Raw genomic sequence first — 23,935 nt, 5'->3', positions numbered from 1 at the left:
ACAGCCTTGGCCAACAGTTCAGCTTCCAGTAATGCTTATTAGGGACAAACTGACCAAAATCTTGGCTTTTTCTTTTTCACACAAGTATCACAAGTAGTTCTGATCCCTTTAGGCAGAAACCAGGGCAGTTTCAGAAAGTGACAATAAAACCCTTGCAAACACCAAGGTTTCCTTTCGTGCCAAGGGAAGCTCCAACAAACACCACCCTTTGTTTGTGCTTCCACCCAGAGCTGAACAGAACAACTAAAGAGAAAAAGCAAATGAGGATCTCTGTAGCCACAGTTCTATAATGATAGACCCTGACTGATATGATCACATCTGAAGAGAACTCTTCCATAAGCATAAGCCTCTTTCCATCATTCCTGTCAGATCTTCATGCTCAGCTACTTCTGATAACAAAAAGCATCTGTCAACAGCAAACAGGAAGAATGACCAAGACAACAATCACTGCAGTGAAGCTTCTCATAACTCCATAATGTCTCGAACACTGAGTAGCTGCTTTTGTGGATCAACAGAACCCCCTATTCTGGAACCCAGCTTACAGCAGGACAGCAGAAATCCCAAGTCTAGGGACACACATATTTTCTTGCACCTTGCAGATAAATTTTTAGTTAATACCCAGTTCTGCTGCTACTTAGTAGAGATTTCTTTAGTACATACTTTTATCCCTGCAGCTCAGTTTATGTCTGTCAAACAGATAATGAACTCAGACAACAGCTGAGACCCCTATGTGAGCATTTTATAAAATACAGAAAAACTGCACAATATTTCTTGAATTATAGCCTATTATACTCTCAAATGGATCATACAAACAGCAGATTTATTACCAGTAATCCTAAAAGGTGACCAGAGTGCCCTCTCAAGGATCCCCTTAGCTATCACTATTTAGAAATTACTTTTTATGGCAGAAATGAGAAATTTCACTTCTGAATAGTGAAACATCCTCAGAGGCATGTGCATTCTGGTACTTTCTACCAAGCACAGACCTATCTAGATACTTCTAGCAGAACTCTACACGGTTGCCTAGAGCAGTTTTACCATCTGAAATGTCCAGTTATTGCTGGCTCAACTCAATTAGTCTTTCCCCACTACATTCTCATGAGCTATCTCTCAAAAGAGGAAAGGAAAATGGCAATTAAAAGGGGCAACTGAAGCACATGGGGCAAATAAGGTTTCTCAGGAACAGCAGCAGCAGGAGCTACAGCTTTACCTTGAAACTATGAATAGGACACAGCAACAATACATCCCTGAACACGAGAAATGCTAATCATATGAATGTAAAAAACTCACTACATTAATTACCAGCAGAAAAGCTACAAACTCAGGTTGCATAAATTCAGCATTTTGATTTGGCTGGTGAATTAGAACCAAGCCCCAGACACCGCACACCTTGCCTATCTGCTTTGCAAAGCAGATTGTGAACCGCTACCAGAGGAAGCTAAACTTGAAGTCTTTAACTATCCAGGTGTGTACTAATCATATTCCAGCTGCTAAATGGAGAAAAAAGACATGAAACAACATTAACATCAGAAAAAGATGTTTTCTTCCCTCTCTCTCCAAACAGACAAGATTACTCTGGGCTGTGGAAGCAGTAGAGAACACTGATAATTCTGAGAGATAGCAGTCAAAATATCCTTAGACTATTCACTGAACTAGTGGAAAAATCTGGGATATTATTCCAGCTAATTCTTGGTTATCTGCCAAGTTCTGCATATGTTGTTGTCAGAGATCCAAAATTATGTCACTTTTCACAGAATGGAGTAAAAGACAACACTGCCTCTAACACACTGTCCTCAAAAAGTGCACAGGTGGTTTGTCACCATTCTATCATCACAAATACTGCTCCAGAAAATATACATCATACTGTCTTATCTTGCTAATTTACTGAAGGAACAAACTTTCAACACATTTTTAAAAATTTGGGGCCTTACCAGTTGAAATTGAAGAACATTTGAGAGAAAAGGTATTCCATCCTGGTTTTATATAACTTAAAAATAGTGAAAGTGCCATCAAGGAATACATTAGATCAAAGAAAGATTAGGTTTAATTGTTTCTAGGGCTGCATAATCATAAGCTTTACCATTTTCAAGATCTTTCCAGTACTTCCCTAACATCCTTTACACCAGCAGGGTCCAAACCTTGCCTCTCCAAGTACAGTAAGTTAGGACTCTTCCTCCTAAGGACAATTCAATCCATTTAAATGCAAAGACTCATTTCCTGGCCTCATGTGAGCCCCACTACTTCTATCCACACACATGTTCCAGGTGCTTTACATACAGCACTCATGACACAATTCCACCAAGATAAATGTGGTTATGATGGTTACTAATACATTATTTTCCACCATCTATACCTGAACTATATCAAAATTGTGCTTAAGAGCATGATTTACAGCCCTCGATATTTCTACTGAAATCAAATACAAGGACAAACAATTAAGACCATTATAAAGTTTTCCTGCAACCATCTCCCAATTTTTAAGTTGTCCAATTAAGTAGGTATTTCCTTACCAACAGAAAGAAGCAATATTTTTCCTTCCTTGAAAAGCAAACTGAATGCAACAGGGTACTGAGAAAACTGCAACTGCAATTACTGCTAGTAAGCAGCCAAAGCATGTTGACTGTCACCCAGCAAAACAGTGTCAAATCTTCATCTACAAAACACATTCTATGACAAAAATATGTTCTGAGCTGATGCAGCCCAATTTCTCAGTCAGCTAATAGGCACTGGCTTCCAACTGTGCATTTCCAGTGAAGTTCCTTCTTCACCCCACACACGAGGAAACAAAACACCTTTCCTCTCTCTCTCTCCCTCTCTCTATATAAATATATATTTCTATGTGTCATTCTCTAGTCTGAAAATGTAAATTTAAGATGTCCTTTCTCTAGTCTGGAGAGAATGTGTAGTCTCTTTCCCTTTTCTTTGTATCTCTTAATCAAACTGTTGGAAAGTTAATTATAAAGTGAGATGTTTGAGAAGTCCTTTCTAGATGAATAACTTTAATTTGCAAGATTGATTATCTGTGTTCTGTCTCCAAAGCCCATATACCCAGCACCATTTCTATAGCATCCTGCTGCTGCCTGGCAAATGGATATTCTCCCTTTCTCTTTGTTACCTCCATCCTTCAAGCATACAGAACCTTATTTTTAAAACAAACTGTAATTAATTTGAAGCCATCATATAATTAAGATTTTTTAAATTGTGACTGATTCCACAAGTCACACTAACAGGTACAATACAGCACTTCATGTTTAAAAAATATTCCCCATTACTGAATTTTTTTTCCTACATTGGACTTGGAAGATCCACTTGGACCTCTCCCTTCCTCATGTTTTCACTTGTGTAATCAATCAAGGAAAAAAAAAATTAAAATCCTACCAACTACTAATCCTCTTTAATTGTATTGTGGAATTTAACCACCCAAATTAAGATGCTGTAAAATCACCTAAGTAAAATTAAACCAATCATGCAAAATTAATACAATTTTTATGAACTAATGACTTTTCTTGATTTCTCAATACTTGTAATTTGATGTTAATACTTTTTGTACTACTGGAACACCTGCATATTAGTTTTCTCTAGCTGTTTTCTAAATTTATTTTCAAATGCATTTTTACTTGTTTTCTAAATATGGAGGCACAGACACAGTTAAATTTAATAGCAAAACCATGAAGAAAAACAAATTAATTTTATTGATTATAATTGGAACAGATGAAGAGTAATCCTAACATTTTTTAAACATTTTTAATGAAGCCATCTACCAATATCACTAGAAGGATTCAAAAAACCTTTCCCAGTTTTATGAGTGCACCATGAGATAAGTTTGTGTTTTTTCCACCACTACAGCTGAATCATCTTAATCTTATTCCTTTTTACTGACATTTCAAACCAGATTTCTGTAAATCAATTAAAAAAATTAAAATACACTAGATTCACATTTAAAACTATTTATCCTACTGAGGCACTTCTGAATGCTTTACCTTGTCACATCTCAACGTGTAATTAAAAGGAAAACAGCTATCTAAACCTGAAGAATTAGATCTGAAAAACTGCAGTAAATAATCTTTTTCAATAATACAAGCACAAAAATTAAGCAGGAAACCACATGCCAGGATTTTCATTCAAAAGCTACATTAGCTTATTTATGCTAATGCTTTAAGGCTTTATTTTGCAGAATTATAACCACCAGTACACTCTGGTACATACCAGGTGTTCATAAACAACAGCAACACAAAATGCCAACCCTTTGCACGATCCCTAGAAATCAAACTCCTGCAGACTGATTTGATTTTTAAGTCAAAGCATGAAATACAAACAGCTACAAGCATTAAAATGGAGAGAATTACACCTTGGAAAACTACAGTAACACACTCGTTTGCATATAATGCATATTTATACATCCTGGAAATGCATGATTGCTGACAAACTCAACAATGTAAATTTAAAACACTGAGCATCACAAACAAACTGTTAGCAATTAACTTTCAAATACCAATAGCAACATCTCCATAAGCCAATTTCAAATCCATATGCTCAGCTCTTCATGAAAATCCTCCTATTAAACAGGAATGTCATCATCTTTTGTGTGACTACTAAGCATAGTTTCAAAAAACACCTGAAAATTTAAGCTCTAGTGGGAAATGAGGAGGGTATTTCCAAGAGGAACATACTAGGAATCAGCTTCTCTTATAACTGAAGTGCCTCTGGTATAACATAAAAAGCAGTACTTCGAGATTTGAAGGATTTTAGCACACCAATTTAGTTGTATTCTTCAGGCATCAGCTGAACAATGGGCACTTGGAAAATGGGCTGGATTTCAAGGTGTTTTTCTAAGTCCTTTTTTCTAATTCTTTTTCAACACAAATCCAGTTTCTCCATTGTTAGGTAACTACCACAAGCTACCAAACAAAATTCCTCAAACCTTTCACACCAAAGGGCTTTTGTGTATAGTCCTCCCTATTAGAAATAAATTTTCTGTCTTGAATCAGTCACTTTTGAAATAAATGGTAAAAAAGGTAATGGATGATAAAGGAGGCTCATGGAGGAACTTTATCACTCCCTACAACTACCTGAAAGGAGGTTGTGGAAAGGTCTTCTGCCATGTGAGAAGCACTGGATATTGGAAAAAATTCCTTCACTGAAAGGGTGGTCAGGGAGAGAAACAGGCTGGCCAGGAAAGAGTGAAAATCTTAAAGGAAGTGTGGATATGGCACCTGGGGACGTGGTTTGGTGGTGAACATGGGGGTGCTGGGTTAACAATTTTATTTCATCTTGGAGGTCTTTTCCAAGCTGAACAATTATATAATTCATAATACAATGTTTTTAACATGAATAGGACTTACCATAGGGACAGTTATGTTTTTATGCATTTAAGTAAGTGATCTAACAAAGCTGCAGCATGCAAATTCTTACTTCCCAACACATCAACAATAAGCACAGAATGATTTAGTGGCACTGAATAAACTTAGGTGTACTAAAGAGAATTTCCCAATTCCCTCAGCTTAGATTAGGTTAACTGCGTGTCTCCAAGGCTCACAAGTAACTTGCAGGGATTTGAATTTATCGCATTTTGGTATGATTGGAAGTGATAGTAATTCTAGTTAGATATTCACAAAGAGCAGTTGAGAAACACAATTTAAGCCAGTGGTAGAATGGTTGTTGCCAAGAGAAATCTACAGCACTATTAGGTAAATGTGGAAACCACAGTACAATGCAGAAAACTGTCAGCAAATCCAGAAATTTCTCCAAGTCCTAATTTTTCCGTTTTGATGCATGCGATTAAATTCTGCAACTGAGTGAAGGTGAAATTGCTTTGACTGAAGATCTAAAATACTTCTAAAATTATGAATTATAATTAAACACAAAATGACTACATAAATGACTCATTCTTGTCCCTCACCAGACACTGGCATACAGCTACACAAAGTGTTCCTCTTATAGTTTAGGCTTCGATCTCTGTTGTAGGCTGAAAAATAAATCTAGAAAAACCTTTTTTCTTCCCCTAGGAGAAGTATCCCATTTTAAATGACAGCAGACAAGCCTAAAGAAGTTCTTTGAAACTTCTGAGTGTGTGAAGCAGACAGATGGGGTTTGTCTACATTCTTTTTTGCACTACAGTAACTGTGTTAGCCGTTCTCTCGATAGTAAACCTAAAAGCAGACAGTAAAGCCTCTAATGCTACTGGAGAGGTAACAAACCCAGCCCCCTTTCTCAGCAACCTTGCCACATAATCTGGATTTCAGCACCAAACGTCGTTCCCTGGCATGTTAACTCTCTGCAGCATCTGTCACTGCTATGAATGGTTGATCATAAGTACCTCTGTAGTCATCTCAATGCCATTAAGCAGATGGCAGTGCTAAATCCGAATGATGTAGTACATCTCCCTGGTGGACTTTGTTTCCATACACTACCATTATTCTACAATTCCTCAGTGATAAATCTTATGTATTCTAGAGAACATTTAACAGTGAGCTGACAGTGACAATTGATTTATTAGCATCCATTTCCCTTTGCCATATTATTGTCCTCGCAAACACTTGTGCAGATCATGTATGGAGTCACTAAGGGACCAAAAGCACTTTGGCTCAATTTGAAGCTGATTTTGGAGATTTAAAATAACTAGGTTTTTTTCATGCTGAAAATGTATAAACTACAGTTTTAAATGAAGATTCAACTAAATCCTCTTAATTCCTCCACAATATTATTAGGTGAATTTTCATAATAAAATTGGTCTGGCATTAACACTAGGTCGTTAAAGCACCCACTATTTTCTGCAATAAATGCAAGTAAATAGTTAAAATTCTAGACAGGCTCGGGAAGTCCTTTAAGACTGAGCTAAGTTGTATAAGGATGCATACATGCTGGTGATAAGTCTACATGTGTCTCACATGGGCAAATATCAGCACCAGGAGTCATGAGTTTGGCTTTCACAATTACAATTCATATTTTACCATAAGATCCTAAAAAGGATTTTGGCACACAACTGCACATGTGAAATACATACATATGTATATAGAAGAAATTTCATGAAGGAATTCCTGACTACATAACATTGCCCTGACTGCATATCATGTAATCCTAAAGCCTAATTGCATATTGTGGCATGAAGTGATAGGATAAGAGGATATGGCTTCAAACTAAAAGAGGAGAGATTTATATTAGATATTATAAAGAAATTCTTTACTGTGGGGGTGGTAAGACACTGGCAGAGGCTGCCTGGAGAATATGTGAATGCTGTGTCCCAGGAAGTGTTCCAGGCCAGGTTGGATGAAGCATGGAGCTACCTGGTCTCCTGGAAGTTGCTCCTGCCCATGGAAGGAATGGAACTGAATGATCCTTGAGGTCCTTTCCTACCCAAACTATTCTATGATTTTACAAAGCATTTGCTACTCTCTGATATTCAGAAAATGCAAAACATTTTTTAAATTTTAGATTGTTTTGGTTTTTTAAAACAGAAGTAAACAATCCAGTTGATTAAACATCCCAGTTTATACTGACAAAATTATCTAACAATCCCACTGCAAAAAACTATACAAGTAATTTAATCTTCTAAAAATCAATTAGGTATCTAGTAAAGCACAATACAGCTTCAAGGGATATTTTAAGTCTTTTCGACCATAAAAAATAATTCTGTTAAAGGACATCCTGAAGCACTATTTGGGGCTTTGTTGCATGAACAGGCAGCAGAGGATAATAAAATGTTCTAAAGGAAAACAACATTTTTTTATGGGATTACAGGGCATTAAGATAGATGAGAACTCAGGAAACTCTCATGTTTCTCTGTCTGTTAGTGCTGTGGCAGGTTTTAACTCAAACTTCAGATTGCCAGGCACAAGGAAGGATATAGTCTCACACAATGTCAAATGAAATACCATTAAACTTCTAACTGCTAACACATATCAGCTAGCAGTTAGTACACACAATGGAGTCATTTATTTACAGAATAAACAAAGCCTCAACTACCTTAATGCACACAGAACTAAGGAGTTTCCTATTTTTCATATCTGAACATGTCACTCATCCTAATCCAACTCAGATTTGGCCATTTCTGGGACATACATTTGAAATGTCCAGATTAGAAGAGCAATAAAGGAGAGTCACACTGTGTTGTGAAAATTGAAGATTTGCTGTCATGGAACCTCTTAGAGATCTCCAAAATTCCTAAAGATATTTTAGATTCTATTGCAAGTTTTTGTCTTTAACAGAGGAATAATTAAATAAGCAAAATGTTTAAAACAAAAATGAAAACTTTTAACTGTTTCCACCATATCACACATTATGCACTTGGGAGCGTTAAGCCCTGTTCCTGCACTCAAATTTAGTCATATACTAAAAACTGCTGCAAATAACTTAATGAGACAAATTTCAGTTTACTACCTGTTTCTCTGACTTCCTCTTTAACACACAGTATTGCTAATGTCACAGTATTTCTAGAGAAATCAGTATCAGAAGACATACTAGAAATACTTCAAGATTACTCTTTTCAATTTAGTAAAGGAAAGAATAAGTTATTTCCACATGCTGGTCACCAAATGATGCGTTTTAAACACATCACTGCTCTCCATGTACAAATGCAGTTTCTTTCCATGCTTTATAAGGAAAAAAAATCAAGAATAAATAAAGCTAAACTATGAAAACAATGGATTTTTCCCTACTTTCCTCCATAGTAAGGGCATTGTAATGCACCTAAATATGGTGTCTCACTGTGGTTACAGAATATTTTGCAATATGGGCTACTACTTGATATTCACATCAAAGACAGGAATGCTGGTCTAGGTAGCTCAGATGGCTGTTTACAGTTATTACTTTTTGCTTGCCAATAGTATCCTAAAAAATTTTTCTGCCAAGCCAGAAAATATGCCAGAAAATGAGTGTTGATATCCTCTGAGAAACATGCAAGTGAATAATTTGTTTTCTTTTACCACAGGGCACTAAAAGTCAAGTAATCATTAAGAAGGTAACAAATTCGTTAAAATCTAGCAGAATATGTTTTGTGAAACTACAGGTAAAATACAAAGTAAAGCAATCATTTTATGAAATATCTCCTTCTAGACAGCTAAGCACATGTATCTAAGAATGTTATACATATTCTTATATATTAATCATCTGCAAGAGCAATTTCATTCCTTGGGAGAATTACTTTTTTTCTAATTTTAGTTCAAAGGAGAAAAATCTCAGTAAAAACCTTCTTAATGCAGAAAAAAAAAATCAAAGTAATGTTTAATTTTGGCTCAGGCAAATGACTTTGTAATGAAGTCCAAATGTTTGTGTGCAATAAACACATTTACTAACAGTACAAGCAGAAAGGCAGAACAGAACTGCCAACAAAGAAGTTGAGGACTACTTTGGCAATTGTCTTTTGGGGAAAAAAAAAATCCATTACCAGCAACTGTTCTTGAAATGTAACACTCTACAGAGCCTCATATTTTGAAGGTTCTACACTACACATTTCTTAAATCATATTTTTATCAAGCTTAGAGTCTGCAGGAGCCAAGTATGAGGCACAAAGGTAATTTCATTATTTTAGTTCTCAACAATAATGACACTTGAACTTTCCACTATGCTTTTTCACAATGACTAAGTTGTTGAGAACAGAAAAATATTCATTTACACAACAAAACTGAAGCTGTGTGCGACAATGCTACAGCAGAGCAGATGCCAGGTGTAAACAGTTTTGTTCTCAACTTTGCTGTAAACAGATCTGCGCTATTTCAGATAAAGCTGCATTGTAAAACTTACATATACTTGGCAGAAGGTAGAACAAATCTGTCTCAAATACACTCTTCAGTTTAATTCACCACAAGGGATTTATTAACCTTTAGGAACCTCAGTAACCCTACCTCAGAGGCAGGTCATAACTTTATCATAAAATTTTGGGACATTGTTAAAGACATTAAAACACCTACTATTGACCAAATTATGAATGCTTGATCTGAGAGAACAATAATCAAAATAAATTACAATTCAGTAAAAGGTGGACAGAAGTTCTGTTTCCAGACAGGCACACTGGAAATACCCAGAAGTGGATACAATCATCCAAGTTGCTACATTTGTAATGGGATTTTTGCCATGAAGTTCAAACCACATAAAGGAAGTACTTTGTACTTCACAGCATGTTTCCCATTGTTGGGTCAGAGTGTTACCCATAGAGTTGCCAAATATTGTCTGACTCCTTTGAAGAAAGCAAAACAGAAAGCAAAATTAAAAAAAAAATAAAAAGTGCTTAAAAATACTGCTGAAAATGAAGTGGGAGAAGGTAAACAAATGGCAAGAGATTCAAATATACAAGGAGTTCCACATAGGGTTAAAACAAACTGGCAGGTGTATTTTTCCTACAGCCAAATGTTGAAATGGGCAATGGGGTTGCCCCACTGGCTCACTCAGCCTTAGGCCATGGGTAACTTCTTGTTAGGTTGTGGTGAGAAGAATGGTATCACAGGAATTGTTATGTAGATAAAGTTACTTCACATGTGGTTATGCTTCTAGAATGTTCTCGATTCTCCCTCTGATTGGTTGTTGTTTGCTGTATTATTTGGCATTCTCCTAATCCCAGTTCGTGATTGGTTCTCTGCCCTCAGATGTTCCATATATATTGTTGTGTCTGCCCAACCTCCCGGTACCCCATATGTGGTGCAGCTTCACTCATTTGTTGCTTTACTCTGTTATTGAAAGTTCTTTTCCAAGAGTCTCAATCATTCCTATCCCAATTATTTTTATTTGCCACTCGCCCCTGACCAGTCTGGTCCCGGGGTTGTGCAACAGTCAAATACAGGTAAAATACTAAAATATAACTTTGTAAAAGTAGTAAGAGAATTTAATCAGTTGTGTTTCAGAAAATTTAATACCTTCTGTAACATTGTCTTTTTTGTCCTCTCCCCTCCTTACCCAATCCTCCCTCCCACAATGAATCTGAAAATTTCCCTGAATTTCCTGAACCTTTGAAAATTTTGATTTAGGATTTGGCATCACTAAAACTGTTACAAGTTGTCAGTTCTGTTTCTTTTCAGCCACTCTGAAATTTATACTTATGTGATAGTAAAAACATAAAATTTTTGCTGTTAAAGATGGAATTGAAAAACACGAAGTAAAACTAATTGGTCAACCACAGAATTTTTCAAACATAGCTGATTTGGAGGCTTACCTTTGTGCTTGAGTGCTATAGCTGTTATCATAGGAATCATAGCTTTGTTCATCATAAGCAGCTCCATAGCCATCATCATACTCCTGAAATGATGCAAAAGATGCAAATATTAACTTCAATCACACTCCAGAAACAGAGCAGTAATCTAGTTCTTCTAAGTGTGATAGACAACACTCTCCAGAAATGTATGTATATATGTACACCATGAAGTGGCAAAATCTTAATATTAAGACTACTTCTATCTATAAATCTTAGACCATGATTTCTTTAAAGGTATTTTAAGTTATTGACAATGTGCTTTGAGAAGATTTTTTTTTAGTTAACACTGGCTTGTGCAGATGACAGTACAAACATATCATGCCTCCATGTTCTTGAGTTTGAGTGAGCTACTGACCTTCAAGAAAGCTCTGGGGAGCATCTCAGAAATCAAAACATCTGAATAAATATTGTACAGTTGACTTAGGTACCTGACTTATTTCTGGATAATAAATTCAATATTCTACACAACTTTGAATAGGAAAGAACTTTCCTGGAGATAAGACTAGTAGGAATGATAGTTTTACCACTTTGAATGCCCTCTGAATACTCTTTAACTTGTTGGAGTTCAGCACCGAACAAGAAATTAGAAGTAAGGATTTCTTACTTGTCTACACATATTCACACTATTTAAGTACTCACTGTAACAATCTTCCCAAAACAGTGCTGTATTTCAACACCAATTTGAACAACCTAGTAACCCCAGCTATGTAAAAGTTTAGGATAAAAACAAGTGACAGTGATTATGTGTTTTCAAAGAGAAGGATGAGCTGGAGAAACCTGAAGAACTGTACTCAATTTACTGTTTTGCCCAACAATACACCTAACTGCACTAAACACAGGAAAAGCAGAAATGGCACATCCACTGCATTGATTCCTAGGAAATCCTAATATCTAAATCCTGTCTAAATATGCCAAAAACCTCAATGATGGATATTTAGGAGTATGTTGCCAGATAAGAATGACCTAAAGAGAAGACACTTTGAAGACTGGGGGATCATCCTTCATATAGGTATGAGTGTGTGAACATATATCTAAATAAGTAAAGATGTTTTCTGAATAAGTATGTATCCAGCCCTGACAATTAAAGGATAAAGTCTCATGAAAGAGCCAACATTTTCATGAAAAAGAACACTTAAGAATCTTTCAGCAGAGTCAGAAAACAAAACCAACAATCAGAATCAATTTAGGTAGGAATGACAAATGATGGATTGTCTAACTCTAGTAGAAAACATCTCCAGTGATGGGACTCTGACAGCTTTCTATAGCAGAAGCCAGTAACATCCTCAAAATAATTGATGGAAAACCTAATTTCCTATGAGTTTGTAGCAAGTTTTCCAGTCATTTGAAATTGCTTCTATGGAAAACAGGCAACCTGCCTATCAACAGAGCTTCACCACTGTTAGATCAGTGCACATGACTGTTTCCCAGCAGTGATTAGGAGAAGGAGGACTGTGAACATTTGCCAGCACAGTTGAGTGAGTTTATTTACTGATTTAAAAGAAGAAACTCGGATTCTTTCAACTGTCAGTTGCATGGAAATCCATGAATAAACAGTCACTCTTAAAAGGAATTTTATTTTCTCTTTCAGTAATTCACTGCCTTGAAACTAAAAGTTAAAACAGACTTTTAGTATTTTTTTTGTCCATCAGATATGGGTTTTCCTTGATAAGCCACAGACTAAACACCCCCAAGCCCAATGCCTCCTGGCAGTTATTCCAATCAGGCATTTTATTCCTTATTGATGCAATACACAGACATCTGTTAACAATACAGACCCTGACCAACAGCAGAAGCTGCCTGAGCCAGTTTCTTTGCTCTGTTCCAGAAAATTTACATGACATTTGGTCTCCTCTCATAGACTCTCACAACTGTGAACCAGCCATCCCTGAGAGAGGCTTCCAAACTTCAAACTGGGCACATCCAGCAGTGGCAACAAATGAAAGCAGAGGACTGAAATTAACTTTTTAATGTGTTAGGAAAGCTTTGCCCCTAAGGAATCATTAGAGACCTCTTGAGCAATCAGTCCTCTCATTCACATTTATATTAACTAGTTCACTGAAAAAATGGATCATGAAAGAAAAATGGTAAGAGACAACTTTGAAGTTATGGGTTTCTATGACTTCTTGAAAACAGAGGAACAAAATAAATTTGAAATAAGAAGATCCTTCATAAGATGTTCAGCAGAACAAAAGGAAAATCTGGGGGAGGTTTATTCTGCGTCAGACTGAACTACTTATTTTATTAGCACTTGTCTTCCAGAGAATTTTTGCCCAAGATTCATTACTGTTCATCACTTCATGTGTTAGTAAGTTGACAACTGCTGAAATTGAGCCCTGTATTATATTGTTGATGGTGGCTCTTAGAAGCCTTTCATAGAAAGATATCTGGTTAGTGGTTTATATGTGGGATTTCTGTCAGAATTAAAATTGTCAACCTGTGCTTTTGAAATAAGTATAATCTGCTTAAACAGATCAATTATCTTTTATTGATGTATTTCACAGAATCACAGAATGGTCTGGGTTAGAAGGGACCTTAATGATCATCTTGTTCCATCCCCTGCCATGGACAGGGACACCTTCCATATGTCCAGAATAGAGCAGGTTGCTGAGAGTCACATCCAGCCTGGCCATGAACACTTCCAGGGATGGGGCTGCCACAGCTTCTCTGGGCAGTCTGTGCCAGAGCCTCACCATACTCACAGGAAAGAATTTTTCCCTAATATTTAGCTATAAGCCTCAAAGTTTACAGTAAAAACAACATAAATATTTGCAACATGCTCCAAAAATAAAATGGGTTTGGTCTCAATAGCTTGTTCTGTTAAGAAATAAGAGATTCAAATTCCAAAATATGTGTTTGCTCTGCACGATTCCTTTGAAGTAGCAATTAGGCAGGAGCAGCTGAAGTATGTTTCTGAGCTTTCCCTGAACTAGGTCTGACAGTATTTGCTCTTAGTCATGCAGTATTTGAAAACTTTCTCTTTCAGGAGGTTACAAATAAGGTCAGCCAAGACAGATTTTTTTACATTTTAAATTAAATCTACGCTACTTGAGTATTTTCTTTCTGAATCAGGCCTCTAGTGGCTTCAGTGAATGTTTTCTTTATTTAGTATTTAGGTGAAATATCCTTGACCATCTGGCATGTTCAGTGCTATAAAATGCCATGCTAACTGAAATGAAAATAACTAAAATGGACAGAACTGAACTTAAATGCACAGAAAGTCTGTACTAAAGTACACCTTTGTACTAAGTACATTCTACTAAGCCCAAGCATCTCTATACAGATTTCTTTCTAGGCAATAACAAAAGAATCACACCTTCATAAGAACCTTCTCATTACAGTTTTCCTGCTGATTTTTGGGCATCATTGGTACTTATAAAAGAATTCACTTTTATATTTAAAGTCATTATTCTTCTTCATATAGATGACAGTGTCTCTATTTCTTCTACCTACTAAATGTAATACAATGGACTTCCCTCTCTATTCATACTACATATTCATCTCCCTCTTCAAAACCCAAAAGCCCACACCAGATCATGTCTTCATTCCATGAACAGAAGCCTTTTCTTTATTATTCTACTTTTCAGGATAACCTAGAAAACTTAACTCTTATCAGATTAGTCTGATCAAAAGGCAGCAAGAGTGCTGGACAGTCTGTGCTTACAACAGAAATGCAGGGAAAAAAGAGCTGAAAATGCTGAAGTCCTTTTAAACTACAGGTATTTATCCCCCACCATTTAAAGTATCCACCAGGAAGGTATCAAGAGCAACTGTCCTGAATCCAGGCTTAAGGATCTTCCCCCCAAGTAACAGAAAAGTTGGAGTTACAACACATCATCCAAAAAGAATATGAAATTATTCTGTAAAAATCTTTATTCATGAAGTCCTTTATTAAGCCAACATATAAGCGCTTCTACTTAAAGAGAGCTTCTGCTTGCAGTGGTCTAAATGATGGTGCCCACAGGTGAAATAAATCCAAAGAGCAGCAGTGGTAGCTGTAATTGCTCCATGTAAAGTACAAACATTTTTCCTTAATAGAATCAAAGGCAATGTGTAAATATGCACCATGCAAATATATTAAGTTACTATCATGGGTCAAAAAATGATAAAAACAATCTTTGCCAAAACGTCTGCACTCCCCAAAACATTATAAATCATACTAAGCCTTGCTCATCAGTGCTTTTTAATTACAACAGTACTCTGAACAAACCCTTGCATGTGAAGAATAGGAAATGGTGGTTTTAAATTGTAATCTGCTGGCAGTGACAGTGACAGACTACTGTTTGGACCCTCTCTAAGGAAAATGAACAATGTTTCAAAGAACAAGACAGAAACAGGAAGAAAGAAGAAGGTAAAAGTGACCTTTAACAAAAAGGCCATTTGCAGAACTGGGAAAATAGATCCTGTAATCAACAAGAAATCAATTTTCCAGCTGTTCCCATCTAAGGAAATCCATCCAAGGGAAAAAAAATAAGGCCATTACCACAACAGCTAAAATGTTTTATTTTTACACTTTCTTTTCCTCATCATTCTCCTGAATTAATACTTCGATCACTACTTTATTCCAGAACATTGGATGAACTCATACCTTTTAGATAGAAACTATCAAATAAAAAAAACCAAAAAAGTTTGTGCAGAGATGAACTTGAAGGAGAAAGCACAAGACAACATAAGTGCAATGCAATGAACTCCTTTTGGCAAATTAGAACTGTAAAGGGAAGGAAGAGCCTTTTGTTACACAGTAAAAACATCCCCCCTCATTTAATCAACAGGGAATATGGGGCAATCAAAACAAATATGGGTAGCTACAATCATCTTAACTCTGAGTGCCAACATCAAGGATATTAGCAGCAAACATGCAGAGACTGTAAGCTCTTATTTTGGAGATTTTCATCTGTTTTCATCCAGAAGGAGCTGAGTGCATTTCCAACCAGAACAAATAAGGTTTTCCTAGAATGAGAGATGCAGGAATGGATTGTTTTTCATGCACCTCCAAAAGTCCCTGAGGAGTTGCTAATGAATATAGACAGCAACATTTAAACCAAATTACTATCAGACCAAAACAAGTCTGGTTTTCTATACACAACAGCAGGGAGCAGTGTCAGAATCAGGAGGATTCATTCAATAATACCAAGTTTCAGATAAGCAGCTTAACCTAAAAGACTTGGAAAAGAATTTTATAGGAACTTAATAGGTGAACATTGAGTTAGGCAAGGGGAAAAGCCTGAGCCTTTCCTCCAAAACACTCCACTTTTTCCACAGCCAATGTCACCCCAGTTCCTGGGAAAACTGAAACATTTTGCATTCTCTATCTCACCCTGAAAACTCCAGAGAAGATGAAACATTTGAAATTAAACAAAACAATTAATTGAAGGGTTTAAAATACAGACTCTTTTTTTCTCCCCACATTTATTTCTTCTTCCTATTTATTTACTATGAAAAAGAACATAATCTTGGGAAGAAAAAGCCAAGACAATGTTTTCATGTTATGAATTTGCTTTCTAAAAGTCTAACACAAATTCCCCCTGAATTTAAGAACAGTGGTGGAACTTCTAAAAAGCCAGACCTAAAAAGTGAACAAACTGCTTAAAAAATGGTGCAGTATCTAAATGGAAATTACAACATTATCCACAGAGGGGAACAGGGACAGCATGGACAAAAGATAATTTCTCTAGTTCTTAGAAACTGAAGCTAATACAAGCCCTTTTCCAGGAACCCAAACAAAAAGCTTCATATTCAAAACAACCAAGCAAACAAACTCACTGATTTAAAATGCTGCATGTCATTAGGAAGCTATCAGCATTCACAAGACCAAGATAAATTAAAACATGGTGTAGATCTTGCTAATTGACACTGAACTGATACTTGAACTCCATTCAAGAATTTAAATTATTTTCAAAGTCTTATGTCATCTGGACTAGCCCTTACTTTCACTAATATTTTGCTACCTCAACTTCAGTAAGTCTTTAATCGTAAATAAAAAAATTGGGGTTTTTTATATGGTAAACAGAGATTTTTCTTTTTTTTCCCAACAGATCTTACCTTTTTCAACCCCAAACAGCAAGTGAATGTTAATAAGAAAACTCTGCTTTAAAAACAGTTCACTGCAAAATCAGCAGTGTATTAATAGCTCCCAGAAATTGCTTCCACATTAATCCTAATTTTCAGTTTTTCAAAATCTAAATTAATTATGATCTCAACATGGAGACAGGGAATTCAAGCTTAAGGCTGGAGATTAAAACAGAATTTGCACTGGCTTTCTAAGGAAGTGAACTAAATAACAGGCTCTAGGTATTCAATGAATGGGCTCTCCCCTGTAAATAGCAGGACTGCAATCATTCTTTTCTCTAATGTGCACCTACATTCGTATTTTGTAATAATCACTGAATCATTAAATTAATTTCTTAGCCCTCCAGACAAATACTTATTTGTGAATCAACTTTCCTTAAGGCTTACCAAACTTGTAGGATTTCCTGCAAAATGAAAAGGACAGAAAGCACTGTATATTCTGGGACAGTATCCTGGTGGTCAGAGCATCATCTCCAGAGAGAACCAGGGAATATGAATACCTGTAACAGGAATTTGAACCACAGGCTTTCCACTACCAGAAAAATACTGACATTTCACTTACAAAGAGAGACAGAGCAACGCACCATCATCTCATTAATTTGGGCAAGATCTTGTTAGACAGCAGGTTATGGTAATGTTTTGGATCTTCCCCATTTCTCATGGGAAACAGGACAAGCATAGTCTCATAGTATTGTAATATTTGTAATACACGTGTACTTTGAAGTACACATAGTGCTAATTACAGTCTCACAATGCAGACTTAGTGTGAGAACTACGATCTTGTGTCTGAAGTCTGCTTTTCTCTTCAGTTAAAACAATGCATGTCTGGAAATATCCACAAATGAATGCTTCATGAACTATAAAGCTTAAAAACATGCTTTATAGGTTTCTGCCTAACCTTCATGGTTTTGCAGAAAGAAGAAATAACTAAATATACATTTTAAGTAGGTTCTGAAGTTTGTTGTTACCAGTAACTTTTTTGCATGCGACTGTTCCATACATCCTTTTGAGAGGCCTGTATCTGTATCCAAATTGAAATAATCTTGAAATCTAATTGGAAATAATTCACAGTGCTCTTTTTTAGGTTACAATTTACTTAACATTAGAAGTAATGTTATACTTAAATACTGATATCTTATTGGTAGACATTCCATCTTAGTTCCACTTCTTAATACACAAAGCAATGTCACTGAAGCATTAGCTGCCAGAAATTATGCATGTGGTCAGTGCATCAGTTAACCCTTGTCTGAACACCAGAAGATATCAACAGAATTAGCCAAAACCAGAAATAAAGCTCTGACACAAATCTTCCCCAGAACAGGGAGGAATATTTAAATCTACCTTCCAAAGTAGTGTTGAAATAAGTCTTAACCACAACATGCTAGACTAATAAGTTATTTTTTAGTGTAGACATTCCAAACTGCCAGAGCAACAGGTTTTAAATCCATGTTTAAAGTTCTTAATGCCTAAAAATCTGATTATGAACTCAGATAAAATTCACTTTGCATTTAACACAATTAAGCAGCCAAAACAGGACTTAACACAACATCATCACAAATATATTCATGCAACGTAGAGAAGTGAAAGACCGACAGAATATTGGCAAAATATTTGCCTTTGTAAAATGAAAACAGCATCAAATAAAAATCTACTCTTAAAAAGCTTCAGTCCCACTGCTGTGTTGCTAATTTGGAAAAAAAGCCTCAGAGGCTGGAAGCTGCTAAGATGACAGCAGGAAGAGGCCAAGAGCAGCAAATGTTGAGACAGGAACTGAGTCTGAACAGTTCTGTTTTAACCTATGTTTGACTCAACATTTGCTAAGGAATTGACCTTACACTGTTACTAATTTCCTGCTTATTGGAAAATTGTGGAAAAGCTTGAATTTTTCAGCTAGTAGTTAGATACAGTTTCTATTTCTTAGTAGAATAAGTTGTCAGCTTAAAAATCCATGAAAAATATATTTTATCTATTACACAGTGTAGTTCAATGAGTAAAGAAAAATTCACATTTAATGAAGAGAAAAATGTTCCTGAAACCATCCGTAAGTGCTTCAACAAATGTAGCATCCACCTCATCCAACTATTACAAAAATAATCCTGGCCATGCTTCACACGTCACAATATGTTTTCTCCTGACCTGAGGAGTTGAGGAAAGGAAAAATTAGAGTCCTCTTAGTCTTCAGAGAAAGTTTATCACAGCAACCAGAGCAGTGAGGTCAGAGCAGCGATTATAAAGCTGGCTGACCGTAGAGGCCAGAATTTTTCCTATCTAAGCTGATGCTACAGCTATTAAAGAGTCAGTCTTCAGAGAAAATGATAAGGAACTGTTATTTAGTGGCTTCAAGAGCTTCATCACGGTAGTAACAGTGTGGTGGGGTCTCAGGAGGAATAAGTTCTGCAGCTGAGACTCATACATAAATGAGACTGGCAACAGTGGAGTGGGAAAACTACTTATACTGAACTGGAAAGATGCACAAATATTGCTGCTAGTCCAGTATATTGCGTGACTTCTGCAGAGAAAGCCAAAGCATTCAAAGGCCACCAATGCAAAGGCCCCAGAATGCTGACGTAAGACAGAGGCAGCTCACTCTGAGTAGAGCTTTCTGTAATGGGCAAGGTTCTGGAACACTTCCCTGTGGGCTCTAAACAAAGGATAGCAATGTTCACACAGTTTTCTTGATCTTGAGCCCACATTAAAATGCATCTCAAATTAACTACTTCTTGCTGTGATATTTTTCCCATGTGAAATACTGCCTCCAGAAGTAACCCTTCCAATTTTTCAGAATGAAATAGGCATTCCCTTCCCATTTTGATGATAACTTCCAAAAATAACCCAGCTCCTTAATCAAGAAGAGGAAGGAGAGATATCAGGATAAGCAGGAGGCAGAACTGAGTTAGTCACAGATGTTAAAAATTCATTGGTTTCAAGAACTACACAGAGTTAGCAAAGGGAGTGAAGGAAAAGGGAAGCTGTTTGTAATTCACTGTCTGCAACAAGGTAGATTTAATAGCACTCAACAGAGGAAATAGGCAAGGACTTTACATATTGAAAGTCCTAAATCACCTTTGAGATATTCACAGTTACAGGAGTGAGTAGTTCAAAGCTTCCATTCACACACAGTTTGCTTCCTCCTGGACTTGCACAATGTTTCACATTAGTTTAACAAGTACAAAGCAAAAGCTAGTAAGCCTAAGGGAATGAAAAGCTTCATGAATCCTCAGGACTTTCCAATGCTCAATGGAAAGTCTTATTGTGGTGGGATGACCCTGACTGGACACCAAGTGCCCACCAAAGCCACTCTGTCACTCCCCTCCTCAGGTGGACAGGGGAGAGAAACCATAACAAAAGTCTCACGGCTTAAGAGCAGAGAGAGATCACTCACCAGTTACTGTCCCAGGCAAAGCAAGCCCAACTGGGGGAATTAGCATATTACCAGTGAAATCAGAGTAAGATGATGAGAAATAAAAACTCAATTTAGTAACACCTTCCCCTGCACTCTTGCCTTCTTTCTCAGTCTCAACTGCACTCCAGAATTCCCTACTCGTTCCCTCACAGCAACATAGGAACATTGGAATGGGGCTGTGGTGAGTTCACACCTTGTCTCTGCTTGCTCCTCCTCAGGGACAGGACACCTCCCACTCTTCACCTGCTCCAGCATCAGATCCCTCCCAAAGGTACAGTCAGACACTAACTTCTCCAATATGAGCCCTTCCCTTGAGCTGCAGCTCTCCATGAACTGTTCCAGCGTAGGCCCCTTCCATGGGGTGAAGCTCTTTAGGAACAGACTGCTCCTGACTGGGTTTTTCCCTCTCTTTCTTAAATATATTACCCCAGAGGCAGTACTGCCATTGCTGCTGGGCTTTGGCTTGGCCAGCAGCAGGGCCACCTTGGAGCTGGCTGGCACAGGATCCACTGGACATGGGGGAAGCTTCCAGAAGCATCTCACAGAAGCCACCCCTGCACCCCTCTGTTACCAAAACCTGGCCACAAAAACCCAATATACTTCTAAAGGTTTCTCTGTAAGCTCTCTGGATATCTCAAAGCTTTGATGGTGCTTAAAATAACTTATGGAACCCCCCAGTCTTTCTGATGTTCTCATTGTACAGACACTCCTCATTCAACAAGACCTTACTCTGTCCAGATTGGCAAACTAATGTCTTAGTATTAGATATAACTAAAAAGGACTTAGTAAAGAAGGGGCAGAAATACTACTACTAACTCCTACCATGCTCCCTTAACCTGTAGAAGACATAGTTAAGGCACTTAGATAATGTACTGTAGATGGACAGATAAAAAAATACCAAGCATCAAATTTAACACTGAACACACAATACACCAGCGGCTTACATCCCTGCTGAATTTCTTCTAAAGAAAAAATAGACCACCTAGCACTGCTTTATCAACTACAGCTTTAACTATCTAACTGTATCTATCCCAGCTAAGGTATCTTTTTCAGAAAATAAGTGATCTAGTTCTAATGATATTTTAGAAGTTACGTAGCACAGCACTATTTTTCTGTACAGTGCTATTTTCTAATTATTCTCCCAAAAGTGAAGCATACTTCAGGATACTGAGGCAAAAGGCTGTTACTTCCCCACCACTTCTATAGACACAGGCTATAAATAATAGATTATATATAAATATGAAGTTACTCGAGGATGTTTATATTCTACCACCTCTCTGTGTTTTAGAATGTATGTCCTGGAAACAGGCTGTTCAATGAGGAGTGATTCTTTTGAAAGCATTGTGTTAGAACCACTTATTTGCAGTACCCACTCTGACTAGTCAAGTATAGCCAGGGGAAATTTAGACACATTGCTTAAGTATTCTTCCTCAAAATTAATGAACTGCATTAACTTCTTCTGAGTTGTTCAGTTATATGCATAAATGTTTACATTAACAACATTAAACTTCTTCCCTAATAAAACTACAAGTGCTATATAGAAAAACTGGGTTTTTGGCAAAAGGAAAAAAAACCCTGTTATTTGATTTAGATGGCTTTGGTGGGGATTTTTGTAAGAATGGAGGTAAAAGAAAGGTTTAGAGAAAAGTAAATAAACATCTAAATAGCAAAACCATTTTCAGGAATGCAGAATCTCCTTTCCTGCTAGTCTAAGCAACAAAGTCCAGACACCCTTAGCTGTAAAGAGGGTACACTAAAACATTTATTTATATAAAAAAGCATTAAAAGCATTGTCCTTGAAGGTATTATTTTTCTATAAGACTAAATTCATTTTTATCACTCTTGTTTTGATTCAATGATCTCTTTTCTGTATCTTACTGCTCTGTAAGTTCAAATTAAGCTTTCCTTAATTCATAACTGCGTAATTTTGTCATATATAACATAAAAAGTATTTTGATACGATTTTAATATTTAATACAATAAAATCAAGATGGATATGTATGGCTTATTGAGAAACTGTGCACTGTTAAAATTTTAGGATTAGTTCTGAAGCTTTCATAAAAATATTTTACTTGTCCAATCATTAAACAACTACATGACCACAAAGATAGGCTTAGGAAGATTAGAATATTATTCTGTTTTAGTTGAGAATTAAGAGCCTGCAACATTGTGATTTCTCAGATTTTTTGGAAAGCAAAAACCTAATATTAAACATTTAAGAGGTACATAACTATTTTGCCAAATGCACTGTGAATGTCTTTATGGTGCTGTACATATATAACCTGATTTTTAAAAAAAATTAAACAGTTGAAGTCTGAAACAGTAAAAGAGATGACCACATTTGTCAGAGATGTTTGGTGTAGGATTTAATTAGGTGCTAATTACAGAGACTGTACAGAGTTCTGAAGGGATCTGACCTCTCCAGAATGACACATGCTCCATGCACAGCACATCCACAGCTCCACTTACATATTCCCCGTAGGTCTCCTGCGCCGGGGGCGGCGGCAGGGGCCGGTACCCTGCCGGGGGAGGAACTCCTCGTGCTCTGGGTGCCAGAAGTCCCCGGCTCCGACTGACTGGTCCTCTGCTGGGAGGGACTCCCCTGGGAGCTGGTGCCCCTCTGGGCACTCCTGCTGGTGGTGGAGGCACTCCCCCACGGCCCCTGCGAACACACGGATCACTCAACATTAAACACTATACCCAGGGCTCCCCTGCCAACACCTCCCTCCCCCACATCATGACAGTTCTGCTTTGCTACAGCCAGAAAAAGTCTAAAAGAGATTTAGAATTTGTCATTTCTCTGTAGGCTTAAATCCAATTACACGCATTATGCAAAAAATGCTGGAAGATACAAACTGGACACGGGATTCAGTGATGTACCTTGTCCTGGCTTGAGTCATTCTCACACTCGCAGACACACCCAAAACAATCTGCTGGAATCAGTCAACTTCACTGGAATTTGACTTCCAGTATGTGAAATCACAAGCACAGAATAATACCAGCTTCATTTGAAGGTGTCAGGCCATATCATACTCAAACCCTGCACAAAGGAATCAGTTGCCACTCCCTTCTGATCCTGTGAAAGCTTCTGAACACAACCTAAAAATCCCACTGGGTGTGAGATATTGAGTGGGTCACAAAAAATGCATTTTGTTCTGCTTCTGAAGAGATTTCCATCTGTTTCCAAGCATAATAAAATGTGCAGGGTGATTATAGGATGTAACCTGATGTCCTACATGTATTTAAGAGCACTAAATAACAGTATATTTGGTCTAAAAATTCTGAAA

At 36.9% G+C, this 23,935-nt stretch overlaps 1 protein-coding gene across 2 annotated transcripts in view; it reads right to left on the bottom strand.

The window, feature by feature from the left end:
- KHDRBS3 (KH RNA binding domain containing, signal transduction associated 3) overlaps positions 1-23,935 on the bottom strand; it is a 90,288-nt gene that overhangs the window by 11,949 nt on the left and 54,404 nt on the right. For both annotated transcript variants that reach the window (XR_009277006.1, XM_058833414.1), the window contains exons 6-7: positions 23,118-23,310; positions 11,141-11,223 (exon numbers count right to left, since the gene is read on the bottom strand). Coding sequence is in view for 1 of the 2 variants with exons in the window: in XM_058833414.1 (XP_058689397.1) it covers positions 11,141-11,223; positions 23,118-23,310 (276 nt within the window). In the remaining variant the exon portion in view is untranslated. The remainder of the gene's footprint in view (positions 1-11,140; positions 11,224-23,117; positions 23,311-23,935) is intronic.

The sequence above is a fragment of the Poecile atricapillus genome, chromosome 2 (genome assembly GCF_030490865.1).
Source record: "Poecile atricapillus isolate bPoeAtr1 chromosome 2, bPoeAtr1.hap1, whole genome shotgun sequence".
NCBI lineage: Eukaryota > Metazoa > Chordata > Aves > Passeriformes > Paridae > Poecile > Poecile atricapillus.
This window is presented reverse-complemented; position numbering and strand designations above follow the sequence as displayed.